Source organism: Manacus candei, unplaced genomic scaffold, assembly GCF_025592945.1.
Source record: "Manacus candei isolate 608988 ecotype Guabito, Panama unplaced genomic scaffold, ASM2559294v1 h1tg000028l, whole genome shotgun sequence".
Lineage (NCBI taxonomy): Eukaryota > Metazoa > Chordata > Aves > Passeriformes > Pipridae > Manacus > Manacus candei.
The window spans coordinates 38060975-38074828 of record NW_026138076.1 but is presented as its reverse complement, the minus strand read 5'-3'; the positions used below and the strand labels follow the sequence as shown (position 1 = coordinate 38074828).

General features: G+C 42.2%; 1 protein-coding gene across 8 annotated transcripts in view; it reads right to left on the bottom strand.

The window, feature by feature from the left end:
* Positions 1 to 13854, bottom strand: part of FAM13A (family with sequence similarity 13 member A) — a 139987-nt gene that overhangs the window by 65400 nt on the left and 60733 nt on the right. For all 8 annotated transcript variants that reach the window (XM_051789729.1, XM_051789728.1, XM_051789730.1 and 5 more), the window contains exon 6: positions 8558 to 8730. In XM_051789729.1, coding sequence (XP_051645689.1) covers positions 8558 to 8730 — 173 coding nt within the window. The remainder of the gene's footprint in view (positions 1 to 8557; positions 8731 to 13854) is intronic.

Below are 13854 nucleotides of genomic sequence, written 5' to 3'. Positions count from 1 at the left end.
ATAAAATAGTCTATGTATGCAGAAAACATTAATATTTGACCTAGAACTCACAAACCGACCAAGACCCAATGGTTGGGAGTCAAAGATAGGCAAATTATGCCTAGAAATGAGACATTTTTAAATGATGAGAATAATTAACTACTGATGCAATTCATCAAAGATGATAGTGAATTTTTAATGATCTTGCAACTTAACAGTTGCTTCTGTTTAGGAACACCAAGCCTTAGGTGAACTGCCCAGAATTTACAGAATTTTCTCACTCATTTTCTTAAATGATACTCCTCTTGTCCAAGAGACAAGTAGGTTGCTCTCAGCTGACTTAATTTTATCCCTTTTATTTTTTGCATTGGCATAGAAATGCAAGCCTTGTTGGCATATCCATGGAGAATATACTGGGCTTTTGCACTTCCTGTAACTTAGAGGCCAAATTACCTTTTTGAACAAAGCTAATTAAAATCTCTTAAGGAGGAAACATATTCCAGAATTTTTTCTTAAACTTGCTAGAATAAGAGAAAAATAAAGACTAAGCTGAAAGCTTCTCAGAGCCTCAGGTTCTCAGCACTCCTGATCTCAGCCAACAGATAAGCACACTAGTTCATTTCTCATTGCAAGGGACACCCCAAACTCTCTGGAGACCTGGATTGGCTGCTGTGGCTGCTCTTCATTAAGCAGCAGTGTCCTTTGCAAGCAGTGCCACACCCGCCTGTCAACAGCTTTAACTTATTCCAAAGGACTCTCACCCCATGGGATAGCCCAGAAATTATTTCTTGGCCTCCATCCTGTAGAAGGGGGAGGATTGGGAGTAGGTTCCTAAAGGGTTTCCTGGGAAAGCAACAAGTGATGAATGGCTGCGACAGCTAATCTGTTGTGGGAACAGGGTAAAGCATGCTGAGTGACAAGGTCACTAGGTTTTTCATTTGCACTAGTTAGTTAAAGTGCCAGAGCATGGGAGAGCAAGCAAACAAGCAGGAGTCTGGTAGGGTGCAAGTTATTTCCAAAGCAGGCTTTCTCCAAAGCTCTGTTAATCTAATGAAATTTCTAAATGTTAATGTCCAGTGAAATTTCTCCCAGTCCTCCAAACTGTTATTTCTATCAGTCTGCACAAAAACCCTTTAAAAATCCAGCTGTTTCAGACCAATGAAAATATCTGTCATAGAAAACACTAAAGAAAAAGCATTTATTTGCTAGCAAAAAAATTCTAAAAAATTAAAATGAGCCCCTGGTACTTCCTGCATTATTTTTATTTCCTACCAAAAATGTCACTGTTTTCACACTTTCCCATCTTCCAAAAACATCCTTCCAATCCTCTACAAAACTACTATCCTTTGAACTCCATGCCTCTGAACTCTCCCTGTTCCCTGCTTCCTAAAGCGCCTTCAAGTGAAATACCTGTAGTTTACCCTTAGTCTTATGAAAAATAAGGATATGAGAAGAGGCTGAGGAAAGTGGAGGAACAGGCCACACAATTCATGTTTGCTGCACGCAGCTTTCTACACCACTGAAAGATAAACTGCCGTCTGTGTTGGCAAGGGAGGCAGTCTGGCGGAGTTACCCTCTGGAAAAAACCCTCTAGAAATAGCTCCTCTTCTTCAGCTAATGACGTGACTGCAAGGAGTCCTCCCTTTGCACAAGTGCCCCAGTGGCCAGCCTGGCTCCTGGGAGAGCTGGTGGGAAAAGATCACTTGAGGTTGACTCCGGCTGGGAGACACTAAAAGAAGAGCAAGCTGAGCGAGAGTTAACTACATGTCTCTGTCCAGAGCTGGAAGATGCATTTGTCACGGAAGCAAGGGAGATCCTGGAGAAAAGGCAATTCTGACCAGACCTATTAAAACCTGACTACATTTGAAAGGAATACAGCCCTCTCAGGTCAGTCCTAGGGCTTCTTCCTGCACCCAGCTTTGCTGGTTGGGTTGGGATCACACTCCTCACAACAGATAAAATGAGAGCTCAGAGACAAACCGATGCAAGCAAGAGCAGTGAATAACAACCCTGCCATGCCATCCTCAGCCTTTTCTTATTATACAGCCAGCTGACTACTTTGATTAAAAATATACGTGTGTCATGGGAAGTCACAGCTGAACTCCATCAGCCTACGCTGCAACGTGCTGAACACAATGTCCAAATGCACAGCTCTTTCAGCCTGAACCGGGAAATTGCAGCAGCAAACAAGCCTGACTGAGAACCCGGTGACCTCTGCCCACTGATCTTCCTGAAGGACACAGGGCCAGGTCCCCTCTGGGAAGCGAAGAGGAAGGAGAACCTCACAGCTTCAGGTGGTAGAAAACTGCTTGCTCTGCAAAGCTACCGGAAACAAGGCACACTATGCTGAACCTCCTCATCTGAACAATGCACCAGGCACTTCGGGAGACAGGCTAAGGAAGTTATGGGAGAGGGAACCACTCACTGCAGTAAAAATAAGTCAAATTACAGTGTAGAGGCTCTGCCTCTTCCCTAGTTGCTAGTAAGACAGGTTAGTGATGGGTGTCTTGGTTTTTGTAAACACAGATATTAAAACCAGAAAGCTTTCCAAGGCTGGCTTAAATTCTTCACTGTATGTTTTCCAACGAGAAGTCACTGATCCCTTTGTTTAAAAATGACTTCAAAATAATACAGATATTTGCACTTGATATTCTCAGCAAAAACTATTATCTGGCCCAGCTGGTATCAGAAAGCCACCTCCTCACAGCAAAAGCAGATACAAAGGAAGAAATGAACAAGATGGAAAAATAAAGAATCTTTCTAACTGAAAGGGCAATGCCTGAGGTACAGAAAGGGAGTAGTTTTTTTTTTCAGCTCTATTACTCAATTACTGGGAACTTAACTTGAGTCCCTTTCTGATTTCTAAGGCTGCTGGATGCTGTCCCAGGAAACAGAAAAAGCTAATATACTTGGCTAATGGACTGAAAGCAGAACTTCTGTTTCCATATGCACATAATGACAATAAAGTGCATATATGCTTTCTACCTTTAACAGTCACCAGATCTTTGTTTCATATCTGATTCCTGTTGCTTCCAAGATGAACCTCTACTTCTGTGGCACAGGTCAGGGCATCAGACTCAAAATGTTCTCCATCCCACAAGCCATAATTTGTCACCATGTAAATCTTGCAAGGAGAGGCAAAGATAGGATGCATAGAATTATACACGAAGGTTACAATAGTGTAATGGACAAAGCCTAATTTAAAGGATTAACCTGTGCAGGGTGGAAGAGAGAGGGCAAATGCTTGGAAAAGTACACTGAAATCCACCTAGGTGACTTACACGAGAAAAATCTACATAATTACATGTTTCTGTGACTGTCACTACACCTTGACTACAGATGGTAGAAGAACCCAGAAAGAGCTCAGACCACACCCTGATTTGCCATTCACAGTCACCTGCTTTGGAGAGACACATAAATCACACGGGTTTGTGTCTATGTTTTTAGAAAACTGAATGCTTTTCTTAACAACTCATTATGTAAGGCAGTTCCTGCTGCCAGCATTCCACAATGCAAGAAAGAAGGGAATTGATTGCATAGAAGGGTGGAGACAAATGTACTCTCAAAGTTAAATGAGTCAGCTTGGAAAAACCAACTCAACACAACCTAAAGAGACAAAGGCACAAACAGCAACAACACCTTACATAAAAAGTCCTCTCTGAGGGCTCAGAGCAGGGCCTGCCAGAGGTGTTGCACGCTGAATGATGCAAAAGGCAACCGCGCTCACTACCTCTCCATCAGCCTCATTCCAGACCTTTACCCCTTTCCTGAAACGTTTTCTTGAAGAATCCATGGCTGTTGGAGGGCAGCCCTGCCAGCTGCCTGGCTGCAATCCCTTATGTAAACCTGGCAGCCAGACTCCTGAGTGGTAAGGCAAATTATTACTTTGGATAGGGACTGAATGTACTGGCACGACAGACTTCAAAAACAAAAAAACCCCAAACCTAAACAAAAATAGTCAGCTAAGCAAACAACACTAGCCCCCCTGTTTGATTTGTTCTGGCAATAGGCACCCAAGTTCTTAGCGTGTGCCAGAGAGTAATGGTAAGTTTTAAACCGCAGCTGCTAAAAGGAAAGCCAACAAACAGGGAAAGCATTTACAGTAAACACAAACTTCTCAGTGTACAAATATATGTGTTTTCATACCTCAACAACTAACAGTGAAAATATGCAGTGTCATTAAGAAGAGGGCACAGCAGGGTACATTAACCCACCCCTTAATTTAGGGAGGTTACTATGCTACTAGGCACATGATGCCTTTATTTTCAGGACATAGGTCAGATATAAGGATCTTTGTGAACAAAAGGTTGATGTAAACAAACCTTCTCCTTGAGAACATGCACGTGTTAGAAAGCCAGCACGGGGTATCTGTGCTGTCAGATCTCACTGCAGCTGTGATGGCAGTCACAAACAGGAATTTATGATCTTTGGCACACAAAGGCAAGGCTACAAAATACAGAAGGCAATGGCTGGCTTACTGAACAACTGCTGTGGTTGCTCTAAGCTTTGGCTCTCAGGAACTGCAGAATGTTTTTCACAGTCTGGCTGCCATACACACCCCCATTCCTCAGCCCCCGACCACTACTAGCAAGGACGGGTGCCCAGCCCCACTCCTTTAGTCGATATTTCCACGCACAGAGCCTACAGCACTTCAAACAGCAGCGTGCTCTCCCACTGAGGGTTCCTCCTTCAAAACAGTACCAGGATTGCAGAGAGATGCAGCTCCAGCAAGTGCTAGAACAGACATACACAACAGGAAAGCGAATTTCAGTGTCCTTTCCTGGGCAAAAGTTCCAGGATGGTGATTGTATATGAAGTTTAGCACAAAAGGCTGAGAGCATTGCTTGCAAGAGGCCCTCCTACCTTTGTATCCACTTCAATCATAACATATCCTACCCCTAAAGTAAAATCCATTTGAATCTGTGATTTAAGCAGTTATTTGAAGTTTTAGTACCTCTAAACACATCCAAAATCACACCAGTTCCTACCACAATTGTGTATGCCCTTCTGAATTAGTTTTGAGCAGACTTTTCCTTGTAGATAGTAGAAAGAAAGAGGGACCCAAACAGGGACTCTGAGGTTCACAGAGCTGCAAGCCCACTCTAATATCTTCTCACTGAAGGTCTGATAACGCCCCAGGGAGCCCCATTCCCTCCAGCCCACACCCTAGTCCCAAAGCTGCTGCCTTCCCCAGCTCCTGAGGTCTGCAGTGTGAGTCTTGTGGTTCTCAACCAGGTAAAGACAAAAGTATGTATGTGGTTCCCAGGGTCTGGAGGTTTGGCTGCCCTGCTCTGAAGCTCTGCACAGGAACTCTTGCAAAAACAAGATGAGACTCACAGAAGTAACAGGCTGCATATTGCCTAAAGACTTCCATCCTTCTTTCAGAGGACCAGTCTCTCCTCTCCTGCTGCTTCCTTTCTTTCATTCTCCTCTCGTTTTGGATTTAATCGAGAGCTGCATTACAGGTGTGCTTTTCTGCTACTGCAGTTTGTCCTTGCACACAATTATGACAAATGAGGTAGTTTTCAAAAGAACACATACATTAAGTGCTACTGGGGATTTTGGGTCCATAGAGTTAATCCACCTATTTTGGTTAGAAAAAAAGAATGTATCAACTTTACAAATAACATTTTCTTAGGATAACTGTTGAGAACAGAGGGTGATACAGAATGTTTTGACTGCAACTGATACATTGTATATTTCAATTGACATCAGCACCTTAAGAAACATCCTGCAATGAGGAATGACATACCTGTAAGGAGGCATAACATGACTTTCAATATTTAAAAAAAAAGGTAAGTTAACCTAGAAGACACAGTCCGTAGTTGCTACTTAATATACAAATCTTCATTTTAAGGAAAACTGTATGAAGACACATACTAAGAGGTATTTCAAATAGTATTAAAAATTACTAATCAACCAGAAGTCTCTCATTTTCTCCCTGAAGGCCTCTGTTCCAGTGCCAAATGAAACTGACTGAAAATTTATTAAAGATTGAAGATTGCAGTCCTTGCTAGAGGGGGCCTTACAGGCTTAGTGTGTGTGGTTATTTCTTCACTTTTAAACACTTGTGAAGCTGCTAAAGATGGAGTTCTGCATCTACTGTTGTGTGTAACCCTTCATCTTCTTCTAATCCACCCATATCATGGTATCTGAGCATGGAAAGGGAACAAACCAGTTGTTTTCATGAAGCAGCAAATAATTATCACTGCCAAGAACAACCTTTATTCTTTTCTACGAAAGATCATATCATAGCTGAGCAGATACAGCAAGCAATTTCACTAAAACATACTTGATAATTACGTATAAGTAATGATAACATTTATTTAAGAACTAGTAGTACCTTGTGACACAAAACATCCCAACAAGAATAGCAGTGTGTTTGCAAAGCACTTTATAATCTAGGTCAGATGCCAGAGTCCTTCTGCCGAAAAAGGTGGAAACTCCTAATAATAGCCTTGCACTGAAATAAAATCAGGTAATACCTCATTGTGGACTTAAATTACACAAGAGTGACCCAAGGCTGCCAAAAGCATGTTTAAAAACACTCCTGATATATCGGAGCACTACATTAATGCCAGGGAATAGGGGTTTCTGCCTGTTGCACAGACACTTCACATGTGTTATGTCTCTTTGCTTTTCCTCTTAGGGGTGTTCCAAGGCCTTGTCTCCATCCCGTCCTGCCCAACAACCTGCCATCCTGAAGCTGGGTAGGAAACAACAAACACTACCTGCTCTTCCTCCAGCAGCAGCAGATCACGGACACAAAAGTACCGGACACAAAGAGCAGTGTGGATATTCAACCCAATTAGGTAAATAAGTACAGAAGTGTGATAGAGGACAGAAAACTAGGGCATTCTTGAACAAAATGGGATTACAAGAGAATTAATTTCTACAGTTTATTAATTTTCCAGATAAAATTAGAGATGCAGACATCTTTCACTCCAAGGCCTACGCACGAAGATTAAGATTCTGCCTAATTACAAACATATCTCATTTGGTGCTTAATGTCCTGTGCCGGTATTGGCCCAACTGTTCCATATTTGTACTCTTCTAAGCAATTACACATTGACAAGAAAGTATGAATTCCTACAGCAAATAATGACACCTTTTGGGGAATGTTCTCCTAAGAGAACAGCAGTTTTTGGGGTACCTCATGAAGTACATCAGTCAACACACACCTTCCCAGACACAAGACTCTGCAGTCCTTTGTTTCAGCCCTGGAGCACTTCATTTCCCCTTACACCCTGCAACACACAGCAGAATACAGGCAGGGGCACACTCTCTGCCAAGCTCCAGCATACCAACACAAGAGGCTGTAGCTTCTGACCCAGCCCCACCTGCCTGGCCCTGTTCAGCTGGTAGAACTATACTGCCTTCTCAGTTTTGCCAGATGACCTGCTCTGGTAATTGTTTCCTAACTCATCTCAGTCAAAAGGAGCTGGATTAATGAAACCATGTAAACAAACATGATGTGTTCTGGCTGCAGGAGCTTTGGGGGAAGTTCGGGGAGAGTAAACACACAGCTAATGCAGCTAGAACTTAGAGAGCACATGTGCCTGCAAGGGCTTCACCATCATCACTACGAATCAAAATCTGGTGTCAACGCATGATTCGCTAACTTGTAAATTGAGTGCTAGTGCTGAGAATAGCACACATCTCCTGCTAACACAGTGAAGTCAGTTATGTGTCTGGCAGCACTGCCTCTGCTTTGTGTTCCTATTGGTGTGCTGAGACACTGCGGTGTTGTGTTTCATGACATGTAAAATAGCACCATTTCCCACATTAGGCCAACTCCTTATTTCAGTAGCACACTGCAATTTCCCACAGTAACCTGAATCCCCCATGTGCTGCACTAGACACAAGAGGAGAGAGAATGACAGACTCAATTCAATATCCTGAGAAGAACAAAAAGATCCTGGTTCAGCCTGATGTTCAGGGAAGGACTTTACAAGAAAGCAAACTGCACATTACCTGTTCACCTAATCAACAATGTGCCAGCAATCAAAACTCAAAATACTCTTTTAAGATAGATACCTTTGTAGATTCTTTAAACCGATAGACTCTCCTAGATTAATTCAGACAGATAATCTTACAGATATTCTCTATATATTCTTTATTCTGTCTTGTCTGAACAATAGTAGTACTAGCATTGTTCTTGCCAGAAAGAGAAAACCCCCTAAAACCCCTGCCTTTTGGACTGAGAGTGAGAATGAAGTCAGCCATCTGTTAACACTTAACCTGGGCAGATCAGATACACTTGATTACTCAGAGGAGACACCTGACATTGCAGTTACATCTTGTGCTCATTGTAATTTCTAGTGCCTGATCATAGATCAGTCCTGTCCATCTGCACTCCTTCACTAAGCATCCTACCTTCAAAAGCTTGACATTTAATGTTGGAAAGGCAAACCAAAGCACACAGCTGGCACTGGAGTGTGTAGATCGAACAGGAATAGGCACATTAATTTGCCTTAGACCCCAGCATATTTTGTAAGTGTTCAAAAAGCCCAGAGCTGAAGGTGCAGTTACAAAACAAACAAGGAGACAAACACAAAGACAAAAAAAGAACACTAACCTGGAGAAAAACACATCACTGTTAGTGAAGGAGACTTCATCTGTTAAGTCCATCTCCTTCCCACGAGAACCACTATCTGTTAATTGGAGGCTGACCCGAGGCATTCCATCTGACCGGCCCGGTTGTGGCACTAGGCACATTTGGTTGGATCGTTCCACTGTGGACTTGGTCATCTATGGAAGCAACGAGAGAAATGTGAAAGGAAGAAAGGCCAGAGCAGCCTTTTCAGATAATCTGTAACAGAAAGACATTCCGTACCAGTGCACAAGCAGCAAAGAATAAGACAAGGTGCAAAACAATATTATAATATACATATAAATCAAACATTCTGCTTGATAAAGGCTATTTAAAGAAAACTAAAGGTGTGTCTATTGAAAGAGCAGGGGCAAGAGTGACATTAGGAAAAGAAAGGTTAAGTTAAATAAATACTTATTTTCTGCATCACAAGAGAGAGATTAAAAAAGTTTGCATTGAATTTGCTTCTTGACATGACTGGAGATGGTAAAAGCAGTTATACACCTCTTCTCAACCCCCTTCACACCCTTTTTAATGGCAATTGATATCAACACATGCCCTGGAAAAAAATTTCTCAAGAAGGATGAAAACATTCTGGATTGGTGCTCTTTGCTGAGGCAGACAGAACACAGAGTTGGAAACTGGGCTCTCTAAATACAAGTAAAGTTTCCAAGCATCATCGAATCCATCTACAGTAAGGCCAGGGCTCTTGCTCTGACCCATCAGGGAAGCATACAGAGTATAAGAGACAGTGCTTCATCAGACAGCTGTCCAGGATCAGTGGCAGATAAAAAATGCCTAGGGGAGAAGAGGAGTATGTTCAGGGGTCTGTCCTTCATGCACTGCCCCAGATTTGGAATTCTGTGGTACAGGACCTTTCCTTGACTTGGCCATTGCACCTGGTTCACTGTGTTTTATCAGCAAACATTGAACCTAACCTTTGTGATTAAATTCAGTTTTCTCTTGTGTTCACTTCTGTTTTTAGCCTTTGCAAGATCCAATGGCTGGGAGTTTCACAACATTGTTACACATTGATTAAAATTAAAAAAACACACCCTTCTATTTTAGATATGGTGACAGACAATCTTTCCCTTGTTTTTGAATTGTGAGAATTTGCCAGAAATAATGCTGATGGCTCCTAATGACTTTAATTATCCATTTGTTTACCAGTTCTGCTGTAGTTATTACAAATATGTTGGACAGTAAATTGGAACTCCTAAACCCTTTTTGTACCTGGCTTACCCTAAGATTCTTTGTAAAATTTTTCATTGTACTTCTGTTCCTAGTGCTTTATTCCACTCACAGTTGTTTTCAAATGCCTTGTGTGTGTTGAAAAGTTTCATGGGACAGAAAGCTGCTTCTTACTGAGCTCTGAAGAGAATAAAATGAAAAATAAAATGTGTATCAGCATCAAAGGGAAACCAGAGAGATATGTTGAGAGAGCTTTCCAGCTTCAGCCTCTGGACCGCATGCTCTTGGCGAGATCCTGCCTTCACTGACGTCAATGGGCATTTTGCCCAAAGTCAGGATCTTACCTTTGTACCACTTCTGGCTTCCAGTCACACAGCAATACTCTGTTAGCCCAACACCTGCAGCAGTCTCTGGCTGTTGGCATCACGGGAACTAGCCACATATCACATGGATACCAGGTCGTGCCTCTCAACTGCTACAGAACGGCAGCAGTGATGTGATTTAAAAGGGGAAGACCATGTCTACAGGGAGGAGGGGAGACAGGGAGCATTACAGGAAAGAAGTGCAACAGGAGGCATCAGGGCCTGGGATCTGGAGGCACTGACTCACTGAATTCTGATGTAAGGGGCTGTTAAGCCCTTTTTTTGCCACTGAAACTTGCAGTCAGCCATTTTAGCTTTGCTGCAGCTGGAGATGAGTGTTGTCTTCCATGCTTGCACAGGGACATAGAATCATAGAATTGTTTAGGTTGGGAAAGACCTCTAAGATCATCAGTCCAACCATTACTTTAACACTGCCAAGTCCACCACTAAAACATTTCCCTAAATGCCACATCTACACATCTTTTAAATATCTCCAGGGATGGTGATTTAATCACTTCCCAGGGTAGCCTGTTCCAATGCTTGATAACCCTTTCAGTGAAGAAATTTTTCCTAATATCCAACTAAAACCTCCAGTGGCACAACTCAAGGCCACTTCCTCTTATCCTATTGCTTCTTACTGGAGAGAAGAGACCAATCCCCACCTCACTATAACCTCCATCCAGGTAGTTATAAAGATCTCACCTCAGCCTCCTTTTCTCCAGTCTAAATATCCCCAGCTCCCTGAGCTGCTCCTCATAAGACTTGAACTCCAGACCCTTCACCAGCTCCGTTGCCCTTCACTGGACTTGCTCCAGCACCTCAATGTCTTTTTTGTGGTGAGGGGCCAAGAACTGGACACAGCACTCGAGGTGTTGCCTCAGTACAAAGTACAAGGGGACAGTCACTGCCCTGGTCCTGCTGGCCACACTATTTCTGATACAAGCCAGGATGCCACTGGCCTTCTTGGCCACCTGCTGGCTCATGTTTAGTGGCTGTGGATCAGCAGCCCAAGTCCTTTTCTGCTGGACAGCTTTCCAGCTTTGCCAGCCTGTAGCACTGCCTGGGGCTGTTGTGATCCACATGTAGGACCTGGCACTTTGCCTTGTTGAACATCATACAACTGGTCTTGGCCCACCCATCCAGCCTGTCCAGATCCCTCTGCAGAGCCTTCCTATCCTCTAGCAGATCAACTCTTACCATAGCCTTTTGGTGCTACTTCACCATGAGCCACTAGAGTTGATGTCATGCACATCACAAAAGCTCTTCACCAGAGTAACAAAAATGGTGACTGTACATAAGCACAAACCTCTAAACTAGAACATATCCTACACATTGTTCCATCATTACTTTACAGAGCACATGTGGGTGCAAGCAAAGCAGACAACTTCTACGATGTAGTACATATAACGACAGTCAATGAAGCCTGGAAAACAGGAGGACACCAGCTTTTCCACCCCTACCCTACCATGTGCATCCTGATTTCAAGAACACAATTAACAAAGCTAATAATTTTGCTACCAGGTACTGCAGAATCTGCCTTACAAAAGAAGAAGTGCTAGCAAACAGGTAACATCTGCTGAACAGCATTATCAGAATCCTTCTGTGCAAACTGTTCATGAACTTTACACTTTACACATGATTTACAGAAGATCCCTGTACTAGGGAATTCTATAAAAAAATCTATTTATTATTCTCGTGCTCTAAAAGGAAAAAAAAAATTTGTTCAGTCTTCAATTCTCATTTTCTGGCAGTAAAAGATCACTTGCATGCAGGCAATTACAATAAAAGGCATGCTGATCACATACAAGTTCTGCAAGAAAATTCTGTTTGAAAGATCACGTTCACATTTAGGATTACCACTGCATTTTTTAGGGCACTTGAAAATCCCCAAGAAGTGGAAGGAACCGATGTTGTCCATCTGCTGTTCCTGATGGTCTATAAGCTAGTATTTTGATAGCTTTGGAAAACAACATCATAGCACTGTAGTTATTTCTTTAGCCATATAGTCTGCAAGTAATAGCAACTTATACCTGAATTGAATTTACATAGACTTACTTTCTGTATAAAACTGCTTTCAGTTGCATCAGTACCAAAATACAGTGAGGAGCAGGGAGTTGGACACAATGAACCTTATGGGTCCCTTCCAACTCAAGATTTTCCGTGATTCTATGTAGAAAAAAATATTCCTTGAACTCATATGCATTAAAAGTTAAATAAACATTTTTGTTTAAGTATTGTGTCTTCAATCCTTATCAACAATAGGGAGGAACAATGTTTGCTATCTCCTTCCACAGTTTTTACTGACCCTGTGAAAAAGTCATCTTCACAACTACCATAACAGCAGCACTTCGCTGCGGTGCCACTGAGATGAAGATATGCCTGTGGGTAGGCAAAAACTTCTGTAAGTTGAATTCCTCACAAAGGAGATTAAAGAACTACTGTGAGAGGTAGCTTAAATGCTTTTTTGAGTGGTGGAGCTCTCAACTGAAAATTTTTTGGAAGACTTCTTTGTTCATGCACGTGCATAAGTTTCATGCAATTAAGCTTGAGAACATTACCTTACAAAGCGAGGACAAAAATGCTATAGGTTAAGCATTTTCAAGATGATTCTGGGAAGACAAGCACATTTAGTTGCTAGGTGATAGAAGAGAGAAGAGAGTGTGTAAATACAATGGAGCCAAGAGTCTTTTCAGTGGTGCCCAGTGTCACGACAGCAGGTAATGGGCACAAATTGGAACACAGGAGGTTCCCTCTGAACATCAGGAAACTTTTCACTGTGAGGGTGGCAAAGCACTGGCACAGACTGGCCAGGGAGGTTTTGGATGAGTCTCCATCTGAGGAAATATCCAAAATCCATCTGGACACAGCCCTGTGTAACTTGCTCTAGATGAGTTTGAGCAGGAGGTTTGGACAAGATCACCATCAGAGGTCCCTTCAACCACTCTAGAGATTTTCTAATTTCCCCTTTGACAATCTTATCTATCCAGTAAATGAACTGAATGTATGAACTGCTGCATACTGAGATGCCTTATATGGTGTGGCATCTGTCAAAGCAGCACTTTGTCCCAGGCACAATTTAACCATTATGTTCTGCTGAACAGTAATCTATACATCTTTGTAAATACATGAAAAGCTTCACTTTGGAAGATGACACCAATAAATCCAAGGACAACCCTAGAGAATAGGGATGTTTTGTTGAAGAAAAATAATTTGATTTTTGTTTCCTTAAAATTTTTTGTTGTAGCTGAATCTCAAACTACATTTGACAGAGATCAGACTCAGCCTGAACCAAGTATATTGTGGGCTGTTACATTATAACTACAGGCTCTGGCCACTGAAAGCATAGGCTCTGCTGAAATGTCCTACACTGTAATTTCAAATACACCTTCATTCCAGCTAAATACAAGTAAAACAGTATCAGGTGCTACTGACAATCAAAGGGACCGGCACAATAAAGGATAATCAAAACACAAAGAGCAGAAAAACCACAGGGAAATATTAGACATTATATCCTGCATTTGGCTCTCAAGTTTTGTTGTTTCAAAGTTCAGATGCAAGAAACTCTGTTTGCAGTCTTAATAGAGACTAGTCAGTTTTATGACCGCTATAAACATACGTCATGATGAGTGTTGAAGAAAGTGCAAGAAAACCTTTCCCCTAGAGGCACAAGCTGACCAGTCGAGGTGGCATCATCCCACACAATACCACCACCAAGATTCTTCATAAGTG